General features: G+C 39.9%; 1 protein-coding gene across 1 annotated transcript in view; it reads right to left on the bottom strand.

Annotated features, from left to right (window-relative positions):
• Positions 1-25173, bottom strand: part of HLTF (helicase like transcription factor) — a gene marked incomplete in the record, with an annotated part of 1324997 nt that overhangs the window by 1227636 nt on the left and 72188 nt on the right. Inside the window, 2 exon segments of the mRNA XM_044070619.1 lie at positions 6634-6800; positions 15027-15234. Of these exon segments, the coding sequence (XP_043926554.1) occupies positions 6634-6800; positions 15027-15234 (375 nt within the window).

Here is a 25173-nt window from a genome sequence, read left to right as displayed (position 1 = left end):
CAACGGCATTATGTAGTTAAACCTAAGGCCAAAGTAATGCAATGCAAAATCAAACCGACGTTTTATAGTGCGTTTGTTGAATGTAGCACAAAAAGTACAGTTTTGTACCTACCATAAATGTAGATGTTCGAAGATCCACATTGCTGCAGTCCTAACACTTGGGTAGTCCGCTGTCCCTCGGTCGGCCCGAATATCAGAGTATAAGGCTGACGTCGGTCAGGGCGCATATGACTGACATCAGAACGTCAGGGTACAAATGCGCATGACCGACGTCATATCCTCAGTATTTTCTTGCCCCAGATGTCAGAAGACCCTAAAAAGAAAGGTCAAAACCCAAAGACAACAGCTAAACAACCAACCAACCTAACACCAAAAATATGTACAATATATACAATATATACAATATACACAATATACCTCAGATGGATAGCCCAACCCACACAACCACCTCAAACTACAGAGGGGAAGGAGGGAGGGTAAATTGGACTGCAGCAATGTGGATCTTCGAACATCTACATTTATGGTAGGTACAAAACTGTACTATGTTCTTCATCTCACATTGCTGCAGTCCTAACACTTGGGTAGAATCCCAAAGCAGAGGTAAGGGAGGATGGCTAAACTATGATGAAGCAGGAGCTGCCAAAATGCCCTGCAACACAGCAGTGGCAAAACCAGCCCTGGATTTAGAGTACAATGGAAGGTGGTAATGCCTAGAGAAGGTATGCACTGAACTCCAAGTGGCTGCCTCCAAAATATCCTTAGTTGCCACCCCTCAAAAGGCTGTTGAAGTGGCAGTAGCCCTAGTGGAATGAGGCCTAATCCCAGCTGGAATCTCCTTGCCATGATGGGAATAACAGAAAGCAATGCAAAATCCAATCCACTTAGAAATAGTTTGTTTTGACACGGCTTGCCCTGAGAGCACAAAGCAAAAGAAACTAATAACTGCTGAGATTTTCTGAACCCTTTAGTTCTGTCCAAATAATATCGCAACTGCCTGTGTACATCTAAAGTGTGCAAAATCTTTTCCCCTTTATTTTGGGGATTTGCATAAAAAGTAGGCAAATGAATAGTTTGGTTTAAAGCCACACTAGAAACCACTTTAGGCATAAAGGAAGGATTAGTACGTAAAGATACCCTATCCTTATGGAAAATTAAGAAAGGCTCAACTGCCATAAGGGCCTGCAATTCAGAAACCCTTCTTGCAGAGGTAATGGCCAACAAAAAAGCAGTCTTCCATGACAAAAATTTCAACTCAGCAGTAGCTGCAGGCTCAAAAGGTTGTAGAGTGAGTTTCTCCAACACAAAATTGAGATCCCAAGCAGGAGTGGGAGCCCTTCTGGGGGTCTTATATTCTTTGCCCCTCTAAGAAATTGCTTGAACAAAGGATGAGAAAACAATGGTGGGTCACAGTCGTAGTGAGCTGAAATTGCTGCAGCATGAATCTTAATAGAAGAGAAAGACAAACCTTTGTCTAATAACTCAGTAAGATATTGAAGAGCCACACTTAAATCAGGCTCAGAAACATCCAAATCCTTAGCTGCACTCCAAAACAAAAATCTCTTCCATTTATCTGCGTACACTTTCCTTGTACTAGGCCTTCTAGCTTCCAAAATCACATTCAAAACTTGTTGTGGAAGTTGAGACCCTCTATGGTTTAAAACAGAATATGCCAGGCTGTTAGGTGAAGAGAGCGAAGTTTGACATTGAGCACATGACTGTCCTCCTGGGACAGCAGATGAGGAATCAAAGGCAAAGGCCATGGAGGCTTCCGTACCAGACTTCTCAGTAATGGGTACCAGTGCTGTCGAGGCCAATCTGGAGCTATCAAAATCATCCTTGGCTTGTCCTGTCTGACCTTCAGAAGTACCTTTGGGAGGAGAGGCAGAGGTGGAAAGGCATACACATGAAGATTTTTCCAACTGAAAGAAAGAGCATCCACTTTCCAAGCTGTGGGATGAAACCTCTTTGTGCAAAACTTTGGCAGCTGGTGGTTTAGTGGAGAAGCGAACAGATCTATGTCTGGAGTTCCCCAGGACACTGTCAATTTCTGAAATACATGAAGATCCAGTTTCCACTCGTAGGGATCCATGATTTGTCTGCTTAACATATCTGCTAAGGAGTTCTGTGCTCCTGGCAGAAACCTTGCCTGAAGACTTAGTTGTAAACTGAGAGCAGTCTCCCACAAAATCATTGCTTGCCTGCATAGAGGATAAGAATGTGTTCCCCCTTGCTTGTTGATGTACCACATGACAGTTGTGTTGTCTGTTAGAATCAACACCTGCCCTGGAAGAAGTAAATCCTTGAAAGCTATTAATGCAAACTGGACTGCTAACATCTCCTTCAAGTTGATATGTAGATGCTGTAGTCTGACAGGCCACTTGTCTTGTATCCACTTTCCGTTTAGATGAGCTCCCCAAGCTGTGTCCGAGGCATCTGTCGTTAAAATTTGACTCGCCTCTGGCCGGGTCACAGAGAGTCCCTTGTTTAGGTGACATTCCTGAGCCCACCACAAAAATTCCTTTTGAATGCAAGGTATTATTGGAATGACAGTGTCCAGATCCTGGAAGTGCTGTGTCAATACATTTTTGAGATACCACTGTAACTTCCTCATATGCAGTTTGGCATTGGGAAGCACCAGAATACAAGATGCCATGAACCCTAAGGCTTGAAGGACTGTCCTTGCAGTCAGCCCGGACTGAAGAGATAGATGATGGAAGTAAAGGGAAAGATTCTTTTGTTTGTCCGGGGTTAGAAAGGCCATCTGGGATGCTGTATTCAGTCTCACACCCAGAAAGCACATGTCTTGAGAGGGTACTAGACTGGACTTTATTTCGTTCACAGAATACCCCAGGCATCTTAGCACTGCTATCACATATTCCAAATGAAGAAGAAGCTCGTCCCTTTCTTGAGCCAGAATCAGGCAATCGTCCAAATAAGGATAGATTTGTATTCCTTTCAGCCTGAAGAAAGCTATCACTGGAGCCAGAACTTTCAGAAATACTCTGGGCAGTAGATAAGCCAAAGGGCAATGCAGAGAACTGATAGTGAGAAGTCCCAGTCCAAAAACGCAGATACGTCCTGCAACTTAGCCTGATAGGAACATGAAGGTAAGCCTCCTTGAGATCCAAAGTTACCATCCAGTGATCCTTGCCCAGCAGAGGTAAAAGCTGTTGTAATGTCAACATTTTGAACTTGGGAATGTCCAGATAAGTGTTGAGGATAGATAAATCCAAAATTGGTCTCCACGTGTTCCCCTTTTTTGGTACAAGGAACAGGCGAGAATAAAATCCTAGGCCCCTTTCTGGCATAGGAACCGGCTGTATGGCCCCTATTTGAAGTAACAGAGAAATTTGCTTGTGAGCCACTATTCTTTGTTGAGGAGGAACGTCTGGCATGCCTTTGAAAGGAGGCAAGGTATGGAAATAAAACCTGTAACCGTGATGTATGATATCCAATACCCATCTGTCTTGGGTAATCAAACTCCAATTTTCTCTGAAAAGTGCCAACCTTCCTCCCAAAGGTGCTGCCAGGCGAGAAGGTTCTGGCAGCTGAAAAGGTAGGTCATTGGGTTTGCTTACGAAAGGACTGACCCCCGCCCTCACCTGAAGACTGTGCAGGGGAACTCCCTGTTCTAGGCCTGAAAGAGCCCTGACCTCTGCCCCTGCCACGTCTAGATCTACCCCTAGACTGGGAATCATAAGAAGGATACGTCCACCCCTTAGAAGGCCAATTTCTACTAAACTTTGGAGGCTGAACCTGCAAAAATTCTTTAACAGTCTGCATAGACTTAGCCTTATCTTCCATTTTCTTTAAAACTGCCTCAACAGGGGAACCAAACAAGACATCAGATTGCAAAGGGGCATCCAAAATCCTAGTTTTAACATGGTCAGATAAATTTTGATCCCGCAGCCAAGCATGCCTGCGAAGAACTGACCCAGTGGCAGCTACCCTAGACGAGGCCTGTACAGCATCAAAACCACATTGCAAAGAGTGCTTACCCACCTGTTCAGAAACATGCACTAAATCTTGTAACTCTTTACAATCAATACCTTCCGCCAGAGCATCAACCTTAGATTTCAACTGAGAAAGGAGATAATTTTGATATTTCAACATGTGAAACTGGCAATTCAAAGCTCTCATGGCTAGAGTGGAAGAAGTATAAACTTTCTTTCCCCATCTATCCAAGGCCCTGGCCTCTATCTGCCGGAACCGGATTCTTGACAACAGAAGCCTTAACACTCTTAGGCCCCTGGCTAACAGTCTCTGGGTCTGCCCTAGGACTTTTAAAAAGATACTTATGAGCTTCAGGCACCCTGTAATACCTATCAGGTTTAACAGGAGCAGGAGGCAAAGAATCAGGATTAAGAGAAGCCTCTGCAAACACATCTTCCACCACATTCAGAACAGGAGGAATAGCCAAAGGCCTATGCTGGGGTAAAAACAAAAATTCCCTAAGCCTTTTCCTGGAATCAGAGAAGTCCTGACCTTCCCATTTAAAATGCTCTCTCATGGAGTGAAGGGTCTCTGAAAAAGAAAAATCCTCAGGAGGAGAAGCAGAAGGAGTAGAGTCATCCACATCAGAATCAGAATAATGAGCATACTCCTGCAAGTCTTCAGCCGAAGACTCAGACACATCCGAAGCCTGCTCCCAATCCCCCAACACTGGTTCAATCCTAGGCCTCTTATCAGGAGGGGGCATAGAGCCTCTAATTAAAGTAATTAAATCTTCTGCCATTTTAAGCATGTGCTTCTTGGGCACAGAACCTGAAGAACTGGGAGTGACACCCACAGAGGCTAAAGTAGACCTGCCTCTAGGAGAAGCCTTGGAAGCAGAAAGAGAGGGCCTAGACCCCTTAGGAAGGGAGGGGAGTACAGTTACCTGAGAAGCCCCTACAGCCTGCCCTGCCTCCTGGGAGGCCACATCCTTTAAAATCAAAGTTTCTCCCTGGGACTCCAGAGAGGCCTCCGTCGGAACCACCGGTTCCACTGACGCCTCTAAAGAACCGGCGTCCGGTTCGGACGACTCCTCTAACCTAGGTTTAACTGCCTTGTCCTTGCGCTTCTTTGAGGAAGCCGGCGTCGGAGCATCCGACGGCATTTTGTAATTGCACCGCTTCCCAAAGACCAACCTGGCACAATCCAACCTCCGCTTTATAGTGCGTTTATTAAACCTAGCACAAAAGCGGCACCCAACAACGCGTGCTCAGGTCCCAAACAAGGTATACACAAATTATGGTAATCCCTATGCGGTATCTGTTTCCCACAAGAAATACAGTTATTCACTTTTTCTGACATCCGGTAAACCACTGAGGCAAGAAAAAACCAAAATATTCCCCAACGGGGTACTTAACCAACTCTGACTTCGGTCTGAAACTCCGAATTCGAAAAATTTCAGAACGCCGAACGGCACTTGCAACACTGCTTCTGCATCGGACCATGCGGCAAAAAAGACTGAGGATATGACGTCGGTCATGCGCATTTGTACCCTGAGGATATGACGTCGGTCATGCGCATTTGTACCCTGACGTTCTGATGTCAGTCAAATGCGCCCTGACCGACGTCAGCCTTATACTCTGATATTCGGTCCAACCGAGGGACAGCGGACTACCCAAGTGTTAGGACTGCAGCAATGTGAGATGAAGAACATCAGACAACTAGTGACGTCGTGATCAGGGCCTAGGCAAGGAATACAGTAACAGTGGAAGTCCTTATGAGGTATTTGCTTCCCACAAGAAATACAATCGTTAACTTTTACTGACATCAGTCTGGAGCAAGAAAAAGTTTCCCCAACGGGGTACTTGGCTTTACTGAAGACTTCGGTTCTGAAACTCGATTTCGAAAATCTCAGGAGTAGGCCGGCCGGCACTTGCGAACTGCTTTTGCTTCGGGCACCGCGCGGCAAGAAAGACTACTGAAGAAAATGGCATCGGCTGCATCTTATATACCCCTGGCGCACTGACGTCAGGGAAGAGGCGACAGCAACAGACGCCGGACCAAGACTTTGGAACTCTGGCCGACTGCAGGACCGCCTGAAGGCAGGATAACCCAAGTGTAATGACTGCAACAGTGAAACACGATGAACATCTACTTTACAAAAAAATTAAGAAATTGTAGTTCCCTGACCCTTTATACCTTTTAGAAAAAAATGGGGAGTTCCAACAATTTACAGAAATAATATCTGCTTTCCACGGGGCTGCAAAAGTGATATGAACACCCCAGTCAAGAGAATATGATGGTAAGCATATAGGATTCATTTCTGCATATCCATTGGATTTTTAGAAGTTAAGTTTGAGCTGCAATGTGCAAAAAAACTTCCACTTTCTTTAAAAGAGTGATCAAAAGCACAAACAGGTGATCAACTCAATTGTCATACAACACTCACATATAGAAAATTTTGCTATAACTTTAAATACACTAAAATATGATACTTTAATTCTAAATACACATTTTAGAGGCCACCAACAATAACAATGGACTACACAGAAATACCAGCATCTCAAATGAAATTAATATCTGTAAATCAGACAATTGCGTTTTCAGGCAAACAGAAAGACTAAATCAATGGAAAGAGTTCCAAAAGCTACACACAGCAACCCCAAAATGTAAATTTAGAAATACATTAATACTTCTTACCCTTCCACTTTTGCCAGCTTGTTATCCATAATGTAGGCCAACGGTACAGCCAGTTCACGTTTAATATGTCCTACCTGGTCTCCATTTACATTATTCACTCGAACTGCATTTCGATCATAAGGGTTGTTGGGCTCCCTCTTAAGTGACACCATTTCATTGTTGTTTACCTATCAAATAACATTCACAGTATCACAACTGAATGCCAGAGTACACCAGACACAAGTTAATTAACTCTGCACAATCTTAATACATTATACCAAGAAAATATCAATCCAGGACAGGAATGTGATATAAAGGAACTTGATCAGGAGGAAGTGTGTAAATATTTGGGAATCTATGAACGATCGGCAATAAAATGTGAACAAATGAGAATAATGCTCAGTAAGGAACACTTCAGAAGGGTAAAGCTGCCTTGACAGCTAGGAATAAAAGTACAGACTATAAATAATTAATTTGCCCTTCTTGTTCCAAGTTATAGCTTTGATGGTTTTGAGTAGCCCCAAAAGGTACTGAATCAACTGCACAAAAACAAGAAAAAAACTTTTTCATGCTTATTAGAAAAAAAAAACAGTATATAACAAGATTATATTTCTCAAAACAGGCTACATATATAGATCTGCAATCATAGGACTGCATACATCTGCTAACCTCATCAAATCAAACACAGATAAAGTTTTAAAGACGGCATCTTTGCTTTATTTAGCAGAAGCATTTCAGAACAAAGCAGGAATGGAAATTAAATCAGAAGGCAAAAAACAGCATATGAAGGTGACAAAAACAAAATTAATATAAGGAAAAGGATCAGACGAGAAGGAAAGAAAATTTGTAAAGACTGCAAACATTGTAGCAAGTATAGAGATCTTTTGAAATAACCTCATGCTGACCAAGATTTGATGCAGGAATGGGTAAGGAGAAGTGAACAGAAATCAAAAGATGAGTGGTTAATAATGGTGACACACACACACACACACACACACACACACACACACACACACACACACACACACACACACACACACACACACACACACAGTTTACAAAGTCAACTGAAACGTGGGAGAAACAGACAAATGCAGGTTCTGTAAAATGAAACTGGAAACAACTGTATTTGTTGGATATGATACACTCATGGGAGAGGGTTAGTACTGCGAAAGGCACAATAATGTGGTAAGACTATTGCACTTGGGATTGTGAAAATGCTACAATATAGAAGCAGCTGAGAAGCATTAGAGATGTGAACCACAAACATTAGAGGGAATAACAAAGTTTATATATCACATAGTATCCCCCACTGCCAACAATTCAAAAAACAGATACAAGAAAATAGATGCAGTAGTCCATGGAAGAAGAAAAATAGAAAGTAGCATTGATCATTGAAATCGATACACCCAGTATTTAGCATTTTATATACAGAGACAGACAAAAATCATAAAATACCAAGATTTGCAAGCAGAAATGAGAGTAATGTGGAAGATAGATACACATGAGTTCCAATAGTAGTAGGAGCAACAAGGCTAAGAAAAAAAAATGAAGTTCCAGTTATATATTAAACATACTAATAAATACATGTAACCACATACGAATTGCTGAAGGAGGCAATTCTGGGTACACTGTGGGTGCTGAGAAGAGAACTCTTGGCTAACAAAGACTGAAACGATACTAAATTTCATGAGTTCTAAATTGTACCCCGATTTAGGAATCGGGTCCATTCTAGGCAAGGTAATGGAAAACCCAGAAGACGTGAAGAAATTAAATTAAATGGAATACCACAAAATAACAGACAAAAAGTTAACTCACTATGCCTGAGACCTTCAATGTGTAGCTCACATAAGCCTCTTACACCTATGACTGATAGTGCAACACAAAGTACAAACCAAATATTAAACTGAACAAGCTGCACGTTCAACACAAGCAGTCCACAAGGGCCAGACTGCAAACCATTAACATAACACTGTTAAGTAAAATGCTCCATGTGTGATGTGTGATTAAAACAGTGAATTAGGCAAGAAGCTGAAGACGACGAACGAGTGGACAAAAATGGAAGACATGCATAAACTATAAAAGGAAAATTTTAAATGTTGCAATTTTTTTTTCCTATGATGGACTTTCTAATTTTTGTCCAAAGGACAGCTGGTACAAACTGCAAAAATAAATAAATATGGACTTCAATTCTACATTACATTTTGGTAAACTTTGGAACAAGCTATCCTCACACAGAGATATATTTCTAAAAAGAAGGCCTTGAAGATTCATCGAAAAACATTTAGAGGTCCAACAGAAATGGCAGGAAGGGGTCAATTATATCTTATCATATGTTATTGAAAACTGTCCCATGTACGTTTCTTTAATGCATAAAGCTTTATTTTTAGATATGCTCATTTAATTAACACAAGTGAAAGTCCTCGATTTTACTTTCAAGCTTATATTTCTATTTCACTGACTGATAAAATTACATAAATATAAGTCTCTGACATATAACCCTTCCTTATGCCCAATATTGTCTAGTATCATCTCAAATCCGTGTTCGTATGTTCTGAAGAAGCCACTAGAGTAGTAGTGAAAGCGCTAACCTAATTAAAGACTGTTTGTTCATTTTTAAGCTTGCAGAGCTGTTTGTATACGAGTAAGGATACCGTGCTTCATTCCACTGTTTATACATTTCTTGCTTGGGTAGTATTACCGCTTACCTGCAATGGTTTGTTCATCCGTTGGGTGGTTTGTTTTGCTGTCTGAAGTTTTACTTAATAGAGAGAGTTCAAAAATGTCCTGGAATACTTCTCCGAATTGTCACTACACGTGAATGTACTTATTTGTTGAGCGGGGTAGAGTAATAATCTACCTGGACCACTTCCAGGCACAGCCCAAGACTTACAGGCATAAATCAAAATCAGAAGGCCAAAGCATTAAGGTAAAAGAAAAGTATCGGCAGAAAAAGAAAAATTACAATAATGTTGCTACATTTACTGTATACAGTACTGTACAATGTGCATCACTTAGGGGTGCAGAGAGTACAGATATACTAACAAGAAACAAACAAAAGTACAGTTAGAAAAGGATGAGGCTGGTACAGAGTGGTACCCTTTGAGACTAATACAGAGCAGAGAAGGAAGGGAGTTTTTAGAAGCGTAGCACACTGGGTGTTGTACTAGATTAGAGATTGACACTGTGTGCCTGCCCCACTTAGAGAGCTTACGAACTGCTACTTCTTTAAGAGACAGAAGTAAAAATCCCCTACCTTTTCCAGAATTAAAAATCAGAAGTGAAAATTTTCTACTTTCTAGATTTTCCCCCTCCATTTGCAACATGACATGGCTAACAAGCTAATTCTCTGAGCAACTAATACAAAGTCAAATATAGTGTAGTGCCAACAATGAAACTCCCAAGAGTAGGATCCAAGTCTTGGGTAGGTAAATTGTCCTTTTGTTACTCTAAGAAAGCTTCATATTTTAATCTTAATCTTAAAGGAAAACTGAGATATTGAGTTTTGCAGACATGCTCTACATTAGTTTGTTTAGAGATGTTCACTGCTACACTTTTGACATTCTGCATTACACCCAGTTTACATGAAGTGCCATTTTGAACTTCTGCTCAATGTTTATAACACAGCAATGCCCCAGAACACTTCTCTACTAGGCTGTCATTAGATTAAAAGTAAAACCCCTACATATTTCACTAGAAGAAATACACTTTTCAGCTGCAATATGACAAGACTTTAATGCCATGCTTTCAAGAGGATACATGCTTTTCAAAGACAGGCTTTAGTTCATATGCCTTTACTGCCACATTCTGCCATTTCACATTATACTCCATTTTCATTGTGGGTGTTGTACCGAACTTCTGGTCTATACGAGGACTACAACAGTAACATATACGTTTCTTTATCAAGTTGTCATTACATCAGAAGTAAATTTATTGTCTCCTGAACACAGGAGTTATTTTTTTCACTTTTAGCTGAGGGTCATAATAGATTGTTCTAAGAAATTTGTTGCAATACTTTATGCACTATTCTTTTTTTGTTACTAGTTTCAGAAATATATAGAGATTTTGCATTATTTCAAAATTGTTTCCCCTCTAGGAATCCGAACCATTTCAAACACGATTCTGAAATACTGCCCCCCACTGCCATAATCACAAATAATTCCTCGTGTAGGGCTCTGAACAGAAATCCTAAGAGGAAAGGCTGCCAATAAACAGGTTTAAGATTACTCAGCCAGGTTTCAATTATGAACTATGAAGGTACGATCAAAAACACTAAAACTGGAAAAGAGCCCAACTTGTTGAAGGCAGACCCAATATTGGAGCGCAGTGCCAAAAGTACACAGATTTCACTTACTGGCCTCTGCTGATAAAAGAGGATCCATAGGCATCACAGACACAGGACAATCTTCAACCAAAGGAGAAATTCACTTTCCAGGTGCACTACAATAACCCCAACATGAAATAAAATAACCTTGTCAAAATGAACACCAACAGGCAGCTTTTGACCAGTTGCCACCTCTAAGATTCTGATTTTCACATACAAAAGAAAACAAGTTACGTACTAAAAGGTAGAGAGTCAATTACAGGCTCTATCACAGTCAATCTTGTAAGCAAACGTAGCTACTAGCTCCACAAAACAGGTTGATCAAAAACTGTTAAAATGTCCAGCAAGAATGATGAGCTTTTGCAGATAAATTGCAAATAGTTATATCAAGCTAATAAGAAAAAACAGTTACACAAAATGATCAACAACTCCAAGAGCAGTCAATATACCAACAGATTACTAATGCATTATTACAACTTATAGGCTTTTCAAGCTAACTTCCAAAGAACCTGCTAAATAATGTGTAACGTGCTACAGAGATACTGTGATATCTTGTCTGCTACATCTTTAAAGATGGCAAAATAATCAAACCTCTCAGCATAAGGTATGAAGAGGACCAAGATAACAAATGGCAACCATATGCCCACAAAGGATGACAGTACATCAGTCAGTACATTATGAATGAGAAGACCACAAAACAAGACACATACATATGTACACTACCTTAATGGCCCTAACTTATGAATCAGTGCTGCCAGATCATGGCAACAAGAATCTTGGATGAAATAACACACCAGCAAGTTACTAAAATCCAGAAACACAACAGATTAAGTTCAGTTATTAAAACCTTACAAAATTACAGTGACAAAAGGTATTCCAATACAAATAATGATTTTACAGAAAAATGTTCAAAATCCAACCAATGAGCACTGTAGTATGTAAGGCAGACTACCCAAAGGCCACAATAATAATCCACAGAACATGTTAAAGAACCATGGTTTCAGTAGTCATCAGGCCAAAAAGTCAAAGGAGGCTTTTGCAAAACCATGTTTGTGAACATTTACAAGCCTGTCCACCTCAATACGAGATCACTGCTCTACAAACACACTGTAATGAAGCCAGAAGTCATCTACTTTCAGATTATGAAATGCTGACTAATGTACAATAATCTTTTATTTATTTTATTTTACATTTGTTGACCGGGATAGTCCAACTGGATCCATGTCCATTTTCAGTGGAGGCCCGAGGAGATGAGCTCCAAGGTATCAGATACAATACCATTCATGTAATCTTGTATTACTTGTATTATTTCAAAAGAATACATAGGCAAACATGAGAAACACCTGGTTATAGTCAGAAGAAAATTAATAGTAAATAGTTAGTTGGATTATTCACATTCATGTTGAGAGTTAGCCAGGCTTGTTGCAGTGGCAAAGCCAGTTAAATGCCATATGTTGTTTGAGTTTAGTTTTAAATTGTCCCAGGAAGGAGAGCAAAGTAAGATCACCTGGAAGTAAGTTCCAGGCTCTGCCTGCAGCGTTAGCAAAGAGGGCATCGCCAGCTGCGTTGTTGATTAGAAGTTTGTTCGAGGATTGAAGCGATCTTGGATTGCTGTGGGGGGGGGATAATATTTTGAAGGGCTGGTGTATTATCTGGGTTATAGAGGATTTTGTTAGCCATGATCAGCAGGTTATATTGGATGAGACTGGGAAGTTCTAGCCACCCAAGCTGTTTTAGGTTGATGCAATGGTGCGTTTTAAAAGGCAGTCCAGTGGCAAACCTGGCAATATGATTGTAACAGGTTGACAGCCTGTTTAGTACAGATTTGTTTAGATTGGAGAGAAGGAGGAAGGCATATAAAAGTGTTGACAGTAATTGAGAGCGAGCTATAGCCATCCTAGCTGGAGGGGTTAGGAAGGCTTTTATTCTACACAGTGACCCAATTTTTTTTAATTAATGTTCATGATTGTTTGATTTACGTGTAGATATGACACCTAGTAATTTTGTCGAGGGGTCAGGGGAGATTATTGTCCCATCTTTTCCATTTATGGTGAAGGTGAAGGCGGCAGACCTAGGAGTGGGTGAGAATAACAGCATTTTAGTTTTTTTGGGATTTAGTAACAGTCTACATTCAGAGAGCCAATTTTCTATGGTATTAAAGGTGGACTGGGTAGCAGCCCTCAGGTCTTTGAGAGAAGTAGCTGAGCAAATCAGGGTGGAGTCATCAGCGTATTGGATACAGCTGACGATTGCTATGACTGTATACAAATCATTAATAAAGATGGAAAACAGTAGGGGCCCTAATATGGAGCCTTGTGGTATTCCAAGGGTGTATGGTAATAGGTTAGAGAGCTTGTTCCGCCAAAGGAGAGCCTGTTGTCTCCCACGGAGGTAGGATGTAAACCAAAGAAGGGCTTTAGTATCTAGGTGGAAAGTTTGCAGGGTGTGAACCAGAAGTTGGTGGTCAACTATGTCAAATGCCTTCGTAAGATCCAAGAATAGGGCAGAGGATATGCGATTACTGTTGCAGTTATTGTTTATGGAATTGGTAAAAGCCATTAAGGCTGAGGTTATGCTATGTTGTGGACGAAAACCATGCTGGGTATCTGCCATGAGGTGATTTTGGATTAGGTGGTGCATAAATTGTTTTTGTATACTTTTTTCCATAATCTTTGCAAGTGGGGAAAGTATAGCTATAGGTCTATAATTAGAGAATTCTGTAGAAGAACCTCCTTTATGTAGTGGGATTACGTAGGACGTTTTCCAAATGGTGGGAATTTTTGCTTCTGCTATAGTACAATTGATTAGTATGGATACTGGATAAGCAATGGCATCAGCTAATTTTTGGTACTCGGCGGGGAGCTGGTCAGCGGAGTGTGTGGTGGGTTTTAATTTTTTGATCAAGTTATGGTAAGCGATATGGACACTGGCTGGAAGGAAAACAAGAGTCGGACTTTAGAGGTAGTGGTATCAGGGCCAGGGGAGCTAGGAGGTAATTGGCTAGCTAGGGCTTGAACTGTTTCAGTAAAGAAATGGTTAAAATTGTTGGAGACCTCCTCTGGGGGATTTATCAATGGTGGCAGCAGGGAAAGGTGTAGACGTTTTTCCAAGGCGAAGTAGATTGTTCAGCCCTGCCCAGAACTTCTGTGGATTGCTCTGGTTAGTTGTTTGTAAATTACAGTAGAAATATTTTTGGTCCCGTAGAATATATCTTTTTGTTTCATTCCTAGCATACCTATATTTAACATGATCATGGGGGCCTTTAATGGAGCGTCAATGGGCCCATAGTTTGTTTATGCTGGTAATTTTTAGTCTCGTCTCTTTAGATAGCCATGGTGCAGTTTTTGCTTTTATTCGTTTTGAGCGGGCAGGTGCATGTAGATCAATAAAGCTTATAATATGCACTTCGGAAACATACAGGAAATGGGTATGGTACAAAAACAGTGCAAAACAGCAGCTTAAAATGCACAAATTACTGTGGACAATCAGTAGCCAATTAAATCACTTATGGTAACAAAACAGGCCTAAATTTCAGGTAATAAATGATGTTTTCAAATAATATACAAAGGGAGAGAAAGATGTCCTGAGGGGGTTATGTCATTCACAGAAGTCACACACACACACACACACACACACACACACACACACACACACACACACACACACACACACACTCTGTCGCCCATTCCACATTGAACCCTCAACTCAGTAATAAGCATGTGCTGTGGAGTCAGAAACATACAAGGAAAAAACCCAGTAGCTGCTTAAATGACAATTCTATTGGTTGGCTATCGCTCTAGTAAAAGGGAAGAAACAGAGGGCCATCATCATACAACAGAAGAGAAAAAAAAAATGCCAAAATAAAAATATATGTATATGTGCACAGCCTGGAACACAAAAGGACTAAAAATGCTTCACTCTGCGAAAAAACTCTGAATGCTGTAATGGTGGCCAAGCCAGGACTGACTAGTCAATAATTCTGAGACCAAATAGGCATACAACAGTGAAAAAAATTACTAACTGGCAGCCATTTTTATAAAAACAATTACTGCCAAAAAGTGTGCTACACAGAGCACACAAATGCACATACCACTCCAGTGTAATACCGCAATCCGACCACATTTCCTCTCAGACTCCCAAACAGAATGAAATCTGCATCTTCATCAGAGTCGGTGGACTCATCAGTGGGCAGAGTTTCATCCAGGTCAAAGTTGAAAATGAAATCAGCAGAAGGTGACTGGAAAGCATTTCCTCCTCTTCTGTGATAGCCTGGCTGAAGATACTTCCATGCTGATCCCCTGCAATAAAACAAACAGAAGAGAACCGTGAAACCATCTTTCATGCTGGTTGCTTCGTACAGTATACTTTAAGAAAAACAATGGCACTTTCCTGTCACAAACCAAGCAACTGCATCTGAACTATTTCAGCAAATTAAAAAAAAAACATATGTTTAATTCTCTTAACAGCAGACCTTCTGAGATCGGCTGCTGTAACAAGCATTGCACATGGAATTAAATCCAGGATGCACTTGGCACAGTGACACTCCTCTCAAGCGACTTCAAAGGAGAGCTGGAACTGCATAGCATGTACCAACATTAGAACCTATGCAGCACAAGGGAAGCAATCTAGCATCCCCTCAACCAGAATTAAGGAATATCCAACTTTTAAGTATCTACCTTACATAACCACAAAAAAAGAAAAGTAAGTTTACATTATTAGGGATTGTGAGACACTTGTGCAATAAAAGTGCTCGCCAACAGTCAATACTACCTTTTTGTTCCCTCTTCTGTAGAAACAGCCGAGTGGCACGCATGTCTCCCTCACACTGCCTAACAGGTTGGCAGACCTATCTCCGTCAGACAGTAGACACCGAAGGTGCAAGTACGGGGATGTCCATTACAGTAGTTCTATCTGCATTACAAGAGGATTGTTACTCTGTGCCCATCAGCCCCCCCCCAAACAAATCACTCACTTGTCCCCTAAACCAGCCTTTTGACACCATCTGCTTCTTCCTATTTAAACCAATGGGCTGGTTAGCATCTTCCAAGTGCTCAAATTTTATCCATACATCTGTATTCTACTAACAGATAGGTCCCAACAATTACACAATTTAATTATTTTGGGGAAAGGGTCACAAACCTATTGCGTCACACCACATGCATAAAAATAGTAACATTCAACATACCAAAGTGAAGTCACAAATCAGCTACTACTTGTGCAAAGTATACTTTAGGAGGAATAATGTGATACTTAAGGGACAGAAACAACTGACAGTGGCAATACGTGAAGGAAACCATACCATCATACCATGCCAGAGAGACAGAAAGACAGACAGGTACAGAGAGAAAAAAGGGACTTTTCCTCATTTGACTTTGGGCAAAGGTACATACACGTGAAAGTAAACCTCTCATAGCTAACAATTCAAGTGGGAAAGAAAGGAGAGGGGCAATGGACAATCTCTACTGGAGTTTGGGGACATCACATTAGTTTCTGCATCTCTGAATGAGGACTTGCAACATGCAGACTACCGCAGGTCATTAAAACAGCCTACCTGCCTACTAGCCCTGAAAGACTTATGCACAGGTCAATACTTTACAGACAGGAAGAGGAGTGAATGCAAAGTACATGTAAGGGAGTTTTTACCTTTACAGTAGATCAACACGACAGATGACAATAAGCATTCAGTCACAGCTTATGAGCAGTCTTGCCTTCCTTCCTTGGTTCATGTGCCAGTATAAATTATCTCAAGACTGCCTGCAGTTGTATCTGAAGTACTGAATATTGTAAAAAAAAACTATATAAAATAATTGTAAGAGGAATCTTTAGAAAAGGGAAGGAGCAAACTACATAGAAATGAGTGGAATTTGTGGGCCCAACAGATGAAGAATACTGTTCAGGAGGAGGAGTGAGGTTTAACAGAAAGCAGGAGTTGACAGGTTTATGTAATTTTGGACTGAAAAGTGTTGTAAAGAAATAGATGTATTTATCTTAACATATTTAAGGTTTTATCTATTTATTTAGTGGTTTTAAGTGTTTTTTAAGATGAGAAGTTACATGTCTTGTTAAGGTTTATTCACCGTCTTTAGAAATCAATGTTTAGTAATTTTAACAGGAAATGAGCTTGTATATAAATTGAAGTGTTGGTTTTCGGTCCTGCATCTGATGAAGTCTTTGTAATACTGACGAAAATGCTTTGTACTACAGAGTATGCGTTAGTGTATGTTACTGTGCATTTCTGGCTTGATTAAAACATCGGACTTTTCTAGTGCTGGCTGTTCCTTTCCTGGATATTTCAGCTTGGTTAAAGGAGAAAAATATTCCGGGCCAGACTCCAGGCCACTGAAAGGTAATACTGAGCAGTTTCTGTGACACCTCTCTGGGTTATGTAAATTTGCTGTAACACAAACCATAAGATACTGCCTCCATCTCTCCCTGTGCAATTAATATCTTTGTGTGTAAAACTTTTTAATCTACTGGGAGACTGAAGCTTTCAAGACTTAATATATGGCAACATACTTGCTGAATGCCTGGAATCGTCACTTCTTAAGCTAAATGGGATTTTTCAAAGAAACGGCAACACACAAAGGCTTTTCAGAAGATGAAGTGACAACCCGGCCTCATGTGCCAAATGGGAAAAAGGGGTTGAGGATGGATGGATCCTATGGATGCATAACTTAAAACAGGAAAGGGGACATACAATGGGATGCTTGCAAAAGGACACCCCCTGAATTCCACACTCCCTTCAAGCAGACCCACCCCTACGCCTTAAGCATGGCAAATGGTTTCTATGGCCTTCACCAGGGAACTTCCCAAAGACAATAAAAGCACCTGCACGTACGGCAAGTGCGCAGCTCATACCAATGAAACCAAACCAAAAAAAGAAAAACAGCCAGCACAAATCCTGTTGGAAAAGAAGTGTATTAAATAATACACATGATATACTCCATGATAACAGACTGCATAAACATATGCAAAAAAAAAAAAAACAAATTACACAGACCGGTTTCAAAGCCAATTGCATTCAGAAGCAGCCCATAAATATATAGGCGTACAATTAAGACAGAGACCAATGAAAATAATACACAAATTAGATAATCAAAACTGTTCATTTAAACCTGGAGGAAAAAGCCCACTCAGTTTGACAATCCACTTTTTTCGTTGATGTCTAAAACTTGATGTAAACCAGCTAGATCATTGTTTTTATGCACAATACAATCAATAATAGTAAATTTAAATGAACCAGTCTGATGATTAGAAATATGCTTATATAGTGCACTAGTTTGCTTATGTATCCTAATATCACTCAAGTGTTCACTAATTCTAAGCCTGAAAGGCCTAGAAGTTTGTCCCACATAAAAAGCTTGACAAGAGCAGCTAGCCAAGTAAATAATCCAAGTTGAGCTGCAATTGCCAAAAAAATCCATGTCATAAACCTTTGAAGTATTTTTACTAGAAAAACAAGTGGTTTTATATATGTGTGAACAACACGAGCAATGACCACACGGATGACAACCTACTAACTTCTGCCCAGTGATGGTCCTTTGTGTCAATATTTTATCACGCCGAGCTCTTTTATAATGGCTGAACAAAGACCCCAAGGATCTGCCCCTACCAAAAGAAAAAGCACATTTATCATCCAAGATGTCCATAAAAGGACCCCCCCCCCAAAAAAAAATGTTCCAATGTCTGGAAATAATATCCATAAAGGATTTAGTATTTTTGCCATAAGTAGTAACTAGCCTAATCTGTGACCCCTGAGCAGAAACCTGTTCCTTACATCTTAATAATTCAGATCCGTCTTGTGATTCCACATACTGATTGGCCACATGGATGTCACCAACCCTGTATCCTCAGGCTCTAAATCTGGTACACAAATCCGATTTAAAGAGCTCGTGAGTGGCAGTGCTAGAACATATTCGTTTGACCCTGAGAAATTGGGACTTTGGGATATTCCTGATGACATGTCGGGGGTGGAAGCTAGACGCATGTAGTAGAGTGTTGTATTGAGGAAATTTGCGGAACAGCTGTGTTTCTAAAGTATTAGAATGAGTACGTGTGACCAAAACATCCAGAAATGTAATCTCTTTTGTTGATGCCAAGTTAATTTAAACTCAATACCCCAAATATTTTCATTCAGGTATTCCACAAATTCCTCAAGATATCCACCGTCAGCCCTCCACACAAGCCAACAGTCATCAAGATATCGTCTCCAAATATCCATTTCATCATGGTAAATATTATGGCTTCTTTTATAAATGAGTGCCTCTTCTATATAGGCCATAAATAAATCGGCATATATGGGGGCAAAAGATGCCCCCATTGCCGTGCCACGAACTTGCCAGACACATTGCTGCTGGAAATAAAAAACGTTCTTATCAAGAACATATTCAGCTAAACATACTAGAAAAGTATTAAATCCTGGTCTATTTAAATTAGCCCTGTCAAGCCAATACTGAAGAGCCATTAGGCCTGCCCAATGAGGGATATTAGCATACAGGGAAGTGACATCCAAAGTACACAACAACCATTTGGATTCCAATTGGAGATCCGAAATAATTCCTAAAAACTGTGTTGTGTCTTGAATCCGTGATAGTATAGGAGACAACAGGGGTTTCAGATATTGAGTAAGGAACTCAGAGCGGGGTTCTGTTAATGAGCCCCTTCCAGAAACAATGGGTCGCCCAGGGGGTTGAACAGGGTCCTTATGGATTTTGGGCAATAAGTAGAGGTATTGTTGGTTGGGGTGGTCCACCTTCAAATGAAAACAAGTCCCTTTAGGGATAATACCCTCTTCGACTGCTTTAACCAAAAAACTGTCAGTCTCAGATTTGAATTTCATGGTGGGATCTAAGGGCATGATCATATAATATTTACGATCCATTATCTGTTTAATACCTTCCTGACAATAATCTTTCCAATCTAGGACCACCACCGCTCCTCCCTTGTCAGCTGGCAAAACAACAATGTCATTATTAGACTTAAGTTCTGTTAATCAGAGGCATTCTGCCCTCATAATATTATCATGCATCACACCATCTTTGCCAAGCTGCAAATGCAAATCCCTGAGGACCCTGTTCTGAAAAATCGAAACAATTGATGACATGGGAGGGTTTGAGCATAGATTTTCGAAAACGGAAAGTATCAACAACATCATGAGGGGCATCCTGGTCATTGAAAAACAAATGTAAATTGAGCAGGCAACAAAAATTGACAGCATCTTGTGCAAACTCTTGTTCGGATACATTGAAACTAGGCACAAAACTTAGACCTTTGTTCAAGATTTTTACTTGTAAGTCAGATAAGGCATAGGAGGAAATGTTATGTACATTGGTAGAACCATTTAAGTCCGAATTATCATCCTTAGAATACCCTCCAGATCTGGAGGGACCCTTATGTTTCCTCCCCCCTCTTCTTGACTTAGCTCTAAAGGGTGACCCAAATTATTGGTTGTATTGTTCCTCTTGGAAATTGGCAACATATCTGTTTGGCTGTCTTCCCCTTCAGTGCTGGACGAAGTGTCCTCACCAGATGTAAGTACATCCCTACTTCCTTTCTTAAGAATGGGTTTCATTCTTTTTGATTTAACTGATTTGGAAATGGGCGTCAAAAACCTGACTTTCTTATGCATCTCAAATGGTCTACTTCTATCAAAGTCATCCAGGTCCCTATTAAACTTTCTAATTTTCCTCTCCTTCAAAGTATTTTCTAATTCCAAAAGGTCCTTACCTAACTGACTCACCCCAGACACGTAGCATGGCAAATCCTGAAATTTCACTAGCCCCTGACCAAGAGTTTCCACTTCACAATTTTGTTGTTGTATAGTCCTTTCATAATATGCCACAAGAGCATTAACAAAACCCATAGAGGCCTGTTTTTGAACGGTCAGCCAATCATCAAGCAAAGTCTGATCAGCTTGTGGTACTAAGGGCTGAAGCTTCACATGAAGCCCTCTAGGGGAAATTTGTTTATATTGATATGCCTTAAAAAGCCGAAGATGCCATACATTGCTTCTAAGATGCTTAATCCCTTTCATTAATTTGGAAAAAGCCATTCGACATTCATATGCCAGATCAGTGCTAGGATTCATCGGACCACCAGATCCCTGCTGCAAAGCCAAACCAAATATTCCCAAATCATTGATGTCAAAAGACAAACCCCTGATGATGGAAGCCAAATCCATAATCGCTTAATATAATCAGAGCAACCCAATGTGTGTCACCAAACTATAAAAAGTAGGCCCAATAACAAAAGCACACTGGCTTTTATAAAGAATGTGGTTCAAGATATGATCCGTATATACTGAATGAGTCGCCGTCGGTGCTATCAATAGCCTTGATCACACAAACCAAATATGTTTAAACATCCCACAAAACAGCTATGCACCATTAACGCCAACCCAAAAGATCTTAAATGATGTATATGAAAAATCAGATCCAAACTTATTGAACCACAACCAACAAAGGCCAAAGGAGAGGAAACACTATAACATCCTAGTTACTCAAATGCCAATATTGATAAATAATCAGGCATTCATACACCAGGGTTGTACCCAGTCATCAATGAAAAATAAATATTACTTAAATCCCAGCATGAAATAGCGGTCCCAAGAATCCCAATCCCAATGAATGGCACAGAAATATCCAGATACTTGCACCATAAATAATATAAGAATAAAGCGGCTGCAGTGGAAACCCACAACCATAATAAAGCAAAATCAATATCCCATGTATAGTGTGGTCAGTGGTAATACAGGATCTAATAAGAGAATTATACCAAAATGTATGCTTATATAAAAAACATATACAAACATTCAAAACAGAGCAAAAATGAAGCTCAATGGTGGACCCTAATAATTCAGACATCAACCATCATATGTGTGAAAAATGTGCTGAGTAAGAACATTGTATCAATAGGGTTGCATATAAAAGCGAAACCCCAAATAATACAAATAGTGAATCAAAAACATTAGCTTCGCAATTATCACAGAAAAATAGCCACTTGAAATGCAAAACAGCCCTTGTTAGCAAAAAAAAATCAAAAGTACAATTTATCATAGAGAACATCCAAATGTCAAAAAGTTCTTATTCAGTATCTTGAGAACGCCAAATGAAGACCCCCCAAAGTTGAAATTGTCATAAATTGTCTGTCCGCATGTCCAAATGGTTGCCAACGCCCTCCAATATACACTGTGACAGAGAAAGTATCTGAACCAAAAATCCACATATCATATATGATGGAAAGATGCGTAGCGATGTGAAACACAAAGTTCCCAAATCCGTAGAACTCGGTAATTCACTCCCTTGACACTAATCGCATTATTATTGAAAGTCCTGATGTTAAAAATAACTTTTTTCAAAGCGCCGCCATGAAATGAGCAACCACTGAGTACAAACGAACTTTAATACACAGGCCCCCAAAAAATATAAAGGACCCTATATACGATTAATTAACCATATATCTGTTAGAACAAGAGCCATCGCTCAATTGGTGGAAAAATGAACATTCCAAGTTCCACAATAGTCATAAGAATAAGCAAACAATACTGAATCAAACTGGGATACAACCGGCCTTGATGAAACGCCAACGGCTGCTCGAGTACGTTGCACTCGGCAAAAAAAAAAAAATATGAGTGCAAACCAAAAAAAGTGGAAAGTAAAAAAACTCAGTCTCTGTCCTGTAAAAAATATATCCCAATGTGGCTAACCACGCCACCGAAATGAAAAAACAGCCAAACAGGAAGGTCGCCAACAGCAAGTGAGAAATGAAACTTCCAAAAGACAATAAAGCACCCGCACGTTCGGCAAGTGCATGGCTCATACCAATGAAACCAAACCAAAAAAAGCCAGCACAAATCCTGTTGGAAAATAAGTGTATTAAAAATACACATGATATACACCATGATAACAGATTGCATAAACAAATGCAAAAAAAAAACAAATTACACAGACCGGTTTTGGCTAAACAGCCATCCTCAGTGTACCAAAAATAATAAAGACAATTGCATTCAGAAGCAGCCCATAGATATACAGGCGTACAATTAGGACAGAGACCAATGAAAATAATACACAAATTAGATAATCAAAACTATTCATTTAAACCTGGAGGAAAAAGCCCACCCAGTTTGACAATCCACTTTTTTGATGCCTAAAACTTTATGTAAACTAGCTAGATCATTGTTTTTATGCACAATACAATCAATAATAGTAAATTGAAACAAACCAGCCTGATGATTAGAAATATGCTTCTATAGTGCACTAGTTTTGCTTATGTATCCTAGTGTCACTCGAGTGTTCACTAATTCTAAGCCTAAAAGGCCTAGAAGTTTGTCCCACATAAAAAGCTTAACAAGAGCAGCTAGCCAAGTAAATAATCCAAGTTGAGCTGCAATTGCCAAAAGAATCCATGTCATAAACCTTTGAAGTTTTTTTACTAGAAAAACAAGTGGTTTTATGTATGTGTGAACAACTTGAGCAATGACCACACGGATGACAACCTACTAACTTCTGCCCAGTGATGGTCCTTTGTGTCAGGTTTTTGACACCCAATTCCAAATCAGTTAAATCAAAGAGAATGAAACCCATTCTTAAGAAAAGAAGTAGGGATGTACTTACATCTGGTGAGGACACTTCGTCCAACACTGAAAGGGAAGACAGCCAAACAGATATGTCGCCAATTTCCAAAAGGAACAATACAACCAATAATTCGGGTCACCCTTTAGAGCCAAGTCAAGAAGAGGGGGGAAGAAACATAAGGGTCCCTCCAGATCTGGGGGGTATTCTAAGGATGATAATTCGGACTTAAATGGTTCTACCAATGTACATAACATTTCCTCCTATGCTTTATCTGCCTTATCTGACTTACAAATAAAAATCTTGAACAAAGGTCTAAGTTTTGTGCCTAGTTTCAATGTATCCGAACAAGAGTTTGCACAGGATGTTGTCAATTTTTGTCGCCTGCTCATTTTTCAAGGACCAGGATACCCCTCATGATGTTGTTGATACCTGCCGTTTTTAAATCTACGTTCAAACCCCCCATGTCATCAGTTGTTTCGATTTTTCAGAACAGGGTCCTCAGGGATTTGCATTTGCAGCTTGGCAAAGATGGCCTATATAGAAGAGGCACTTTATGATAGAACCCATGATATTTACCTTGATGAAATGGATATTTGAAGACAATATCTTGATGACTGTTGGCTTGTGTGGAGGGCTGACGCTGGGTATCTTGAGGAATTTGTGGAATACCTGAATGAAAATATTTGGGGTATTGAGTTTAAATTAACTTGGCATCAACAAGAGATTACATTTCTGGATGTTTTGGTCACACGTACTCCTAATACTTTAGAAACACAGGTGTTCCGCAAATTTCCTCAATACAACACTACTACATGCGTCTAGCTTCCACACCCAACACGTCATCAGGAATATCCCAAAGTCCCAATTTCTCAGGTTCAGATGAATATGTTCTAGCACTGCCACTCACGAGCTCTTTAAATCGGATTTATGTGCCAGATTTAGAGCCTGAGGATACAGGGTTGGTGACATCCATGTGGCCAATCAGTATGTGGAATCACAAGATGGATCTGAATTATTAAGATATAAGGAACAGGTTTCTGCTCAGGGGTCACAGATTAGGCTAGTTACTACTTATGGCAAAAATACTAAATCCTTTATGGATATTATTTCCAGACAATGGAACATTTTGGGGGAGGGGTCCTTTTATGGACATCTTGGAAGATAAACGTGCTTTTTCTTTTCATAGGGGCAGATCCTTGGGGTCTTTGTTCAGCCATTATAAAAGAGCTTGACGAGATAAAATATTGACACAAAGGACCATCACTGGGCAGAAGTTAGTAGGTTGTCAACAGTCATACATAAGCAAACTAGTGCACTATATAAGCATATTTCTAATCATCAGACTGGTTCATTTAAATTTACTCTTATTGATTGTATTGTGCATAAAAACAATGATCTAGCTGGTTTATATCAAGTTTTAGACATCAAAGAAACAAAGTGGATTGTCAAACTGGGTGGGCTTTTTCCTCCCGGTTTAAATGAACAGTTTTGATTATCTAATTTGTGTATTATTTTCATTGGTCTCTGTCCTAAATGTACACCTATATATTTATGGGCTGCTTCTGAATGCAATTGGCTTTATTATTTTTGTTACACTGAGGAAGGCTGTTTAGCCGAAACCGGTCTGTGTAATTTGTTTTTTTGCATATGTTTATACAGTCTGTT

Source organism: Protopterus annectens, chromosome 4.part1, assembly GCF_019279795.1.
Source record: "Protopterus annectens isolate FY-2018-M chromosome 4.part1, PAN1.0, whole genome shotgun sequence".
NCBI classification, from domain to species: Eukaryota; Metazoa; Chordata; order Ceratodontiformes; family Protopteridae; genus Protopterus; species Protopterus annectens.
The sequence above is the reverse complement of the archived record's forward strand: the minus strand, read 5'-3'. Positions and strand labels throughout refer to the sequence as shown.